This window comes from Capsicum annuum, chromosome 11 (genome assembly GCF_002878395.1).
Source record: "Capsicum annuum cultivar UCD-10X-F1 chromosome 11, UCD10Xv1.1, whole genome shotgun sequence".
Classification (NCBI taxonomy): domain Eukaryota; kingdom Viridiplantae; phylum Streptophyta; class Magnoliopsida; order Solanales; family Solanaceae; genus Capsicum; species Capsicum annuum.
The window spans coordinates 220,292,946-220,296,712 of record NC_061121.1 but is presented as its reverse complement, the minus strand read 5'-3'; the positions used below and the strand labels follow the sequence as shown (position 1 = coordinate 220,296,712).

Genomic DNA, 3,767 nt, shown 5'->3' with positions numbered 1-3,767 from the left:
ATATCTCAAGAAATAAATTTTTGAGAATTTAACTCAAATTATTGAATTCAAAACATTGAACTAACTAAATAATTTTGATTCCACTTCAAGAAAAAATGTCATATCTCTATTGAAAAATAGTTTCAAGTGCGTTTGTTACGGACTTCATACCCACACTTTCCACAACGATTTGAGGTTGTGGAAAACTTTTTGCTACTTTTCTTTTGTCTTCCTTTCTTAGGTCTTCCGGGTTGTCGTTTATATTTTGGAGGCAAAACCACATCTTTCAACACCTCCTATGGTACATGTCAATCTCGTCTATCGGGCATTGGACACAATGGCATTTTATAAGTCTTGACTAGTCTCTCCTTCTTGTAGTAATCAAAACAGTATGACTTCATTTTCTTTACATGTTTGCTTTTCGAAACAGCAATAGTGTGCGCGTATGGTATCTCGTCGAGCTGAAAAATACCACAGTTGCATGTCCTATTATCCAACCAAACTATGTATTTTTCTTCTTCTTCATACACACCGTATATGTAGGTAGTTGATTTCCTAACCTGAAAAATATTTTTTAATATAGAGTTACGTTAGTCAGCATAGTATATGAATCATAAATATTACAGATTAATTGCATATAAAGAATGAGTTTTCAAGTGGTGGCATATTTTACAGATGTATAAAAATGATACATATGGTTTCAGATGTATCACTTTGATACATCTGTTATCAGAAAAGCTAAAATAGACTGCAAAGAAACTTAGTTACAGTATAATAAATTGTAAATAACTTACCATCATACGTGATGACTTTGCCTCATTCAATTGAAGAATTTGTTGAAACTTACCTCCCAATGAGTTTTAGCAAGAAAGCTAGACCGATCTCTATTTTTGCGATTCCACACACTAAATAAGATTCTGACCTGTTCAAGAAAATCTAAAATTGGCAGTTCACGTACCTCAACAAGACGAGAGTTGATACATTCTGCATTGTTGGAAGTCATCATCCTTTCCCTATTTATTGGAGCATGAACTCGTGATCACTTTTCATATCCAACATTTTTTAGATTTACCTTTACTCTATTGTCAATTTTTCCCACTTTACATAAGGTCATCAAAATCATACAACTTGTACACTTTAGCCATGGCAAAAAATTTGCTGGTCAGCTTGTCCTTACTTTTTCTATAATTAGTGCAGACATTATTCCAAAGATGCCAAACACATGCAAAATGTGGTATACTTGGATAGACCACATTAACTGCCTTGATTATGCTTTCAACTCTATTAGAGACAACACACATATTATCGCGCTCTTCGAAAGCACACTTAAATTGCTGGAAAAACCATGTCCAGGAGGAATCATTCTCAGAATCTACAACCCCATATGTAAGCGGCAATATATGACCTGATACATAACATCTTCCAAACATTATGTCTAATTTATATAACAATTAGCATCATTTTGATAGAAAAATATAGAAAAATCAGTACGGGCAATAGCTGCTCCATCAAGTGTGCTAGCTGAAATGAATGTTCCTTTATATGGTCCACTTATGTGACTATCGTCTACTACCACAACAGACCTACAATACCCAAATCTCCTAGTAAATGAATGTAGTGCTATGAATAGATACATGAACTAATTATTCGGAGACTTATGCATCCTTTTATGTGAATTGGGATAAACAGAATTCAACATGTATATGTAGGTAGGCATTTTCTTATATCCGTTTGCTGGTCACCCTCTCAATATCTTTAAAGCACGTTCTTTAGCACGCCACACCTTCCTGCAATCTATGTCCAAACCAATTTTCCCTTTTATATCTTCAATAATGTCACTTGGTGTGATTATTCTTTTATGGTTCAACAACTTTGGAGCCGCTATGCCAGCTACAAAAGCAATTGTTGCATGCTCTGATCAAAAACTCTGTCCATTAACGAACAACTATGTTCATCATTGAAATAACATATTGCGAATGTATCTGAACCAAGCTTACGTGAGGCCTTGAATAACCAGCTACATTCCGGAGATTTGCACATAAACACATAACTGAAAGGAAAGACAATAAAATATATCATAAATATGAATATCTGTTAATCAGTTAATATATGTATCACATAAGGAATATATGTCTCTCACTACTTTTACAACATGTCACACTATTTAAATAATAATCAGAAATTTTGAGAGTAATAATCCCTCCGTCCCATTTTATGTGTCGCCATTTGACCGAGCACGGAGTTTAAGAAATAAGGAAAGACTTGGTAAAGTTTACCAAATTATCCTTTATCAAAAAATATGTCAATATCTTATTTTTTAATTAAGTGGGACCAATAAGGGTAAAAGGATAATTGTGCCTTTAAAAAGTTGCCAAATAAGGAAAGGCGACACTTATTTTGAGACGGATTAAAAAAAATGATGACACATAATTTGGGACGGAGGGAGTAATATTTTTTCATGTATGCTACAGATTTTATATACATTTGAACATTTTGATTTCATTGTGAAATACGACAAGATATTTCACAGAGGTTTTACATGTATTTCATACTGTAACTAAATGCATCACCTTCTTTTACTGAAAAATATACTCTAGATATCATATGAATCACCATAATACATATGTACTGATAACATGTTTAACATTCATATGAATTACCTTTACACTATTAAATTATAAATTTTGTTATGCTTTGTCAATAAAACACAATGCACAGTAAGCAAAAAAATATATGAATCACGTATGGCAACACACTATATATAGATACACGTTTATAAAAGTATCTGAAAACTTAACTTGCAAAAACTAAAATCAACAAAGCTAGGTAATTTAGGAAAATGTATCACTACAATTTCCAGATGTATCAATAACAAATTAAATCCAAAATTGATGATCAACAAGTAAAATCTAACCTCTGTTTATCAGATCCCTCAGCTATGAAATTGAACATGTGTTTGATTGCATAGTTATGCATTACCGAAATGAGAGTTGCCTTGTTTTTGTACTTTTGTTTCATTTTCCCAACGACGTTATAGCAATCAGCTATTACATCTTCACCGCACATATCAACAACTGCCAGTGATTCAACATTACCAACTATAGCTAGTGTAAGTCTAGATGACTCAACAATATCAGGGCACTCAATTGCCATATCATCAGTGTCGAAATCATCACAATCTATTACATTATCACTTGTTGTAATACACAGTGGATATTTTTCGTATCTAAGTTCATGTTTCGAAATCTAAAGAATTTTTTTTACAGCTATATCATTATGAATCTCCAACGCTAATGAATTGCCTTGAACAACATATTTCACATGAATTTTTTTAAGAGATACGTCAATTTTCAATTGAACTGATATAACATTCATTAAATCTAGGTACAAAGTTTTTTCATGAATGACAATACCGTAGACCCGATAGTTATCTTACCTAGTCTCTAAGATCTAGGCCTTGGAATAATGCAATAAGACAATCACGAGCTCCATTGAAGTTAATCAGATAATGGAGAAGAAAGAACGAAGATTTTTTTGTTAAAACTCAAAATGATTGAACTTGTAATCTGGTTTGCTTCAAAAAATTTAGTTTTCTTCAAATTTTAAATCTGGTAGAAAGCAATTACGGATTTTCAGTTTGTAACAGATTGTGCGTGATTTGCGCGGAAGAGTAAAACAGAATCCGTTACTTGCTAAAATAAATATCTATTCTGTTTTAAATATATCAATTTTTATATGTATCACTTTATACCATATGTATTACGATTTCAAAAAATTGGGATAAGATG

The 3,767-nt window shown here is 32.3% G+C and overlaps 1 protein-coding gene across 1 annotated transcript; it reads right to left on the bottom strand.

Moving 5' to 3' along the window:
- Positions 1–287: 287 nt before the first annotated feature.
- LOC124888973 lies at positions 288–3,132 on the bottom strand. The gene is made up of 7 exons (XM_047400262.1): positions 2,894–3,132; positions 1,977–2,029; positions 1,722–1,893; positions 1,471–1,562; positions 1,084–1,384; positions 827–992; positions 288–539 (listed from the first exon to the last, which is right to left on the bottom strand). The coding sequence occupies exons 1-7, from the start codon at positions 3,130–3,132 to the stop codon at positions 288–290; spliced, it is 1,275 nt and encodes a 424-aa protein (XP_047256218.1).
- Between the last annotated feature and the right edge of the window lie 635 nt (positions 3,133–3,767).

Bases quoted from the DNA above. Each gene is read 5' to 3' on its own strand.
- LOC124888973 (XM_047400262.1), bottom strand. From the start codon at position 3,132: ATGGCAATTGAGTGCCCTGATATTGTTGAGTCATCTAGACTTACACTA. The intron at 2,030-2,893 runs GTTAGATTTTAC...CTTTCCTTTCAG, and splicing joins GAGGGATCTGATAAACAGAG to TTATGTGTTTATGTGCAAAT. The intron at 1,385-1,470 runs GTACTGATTTTT...GTTATGTATCAG, and splicing joins TGATGGAGCAGCTATTGCCC to GTCATATATTGCCGCTTACA.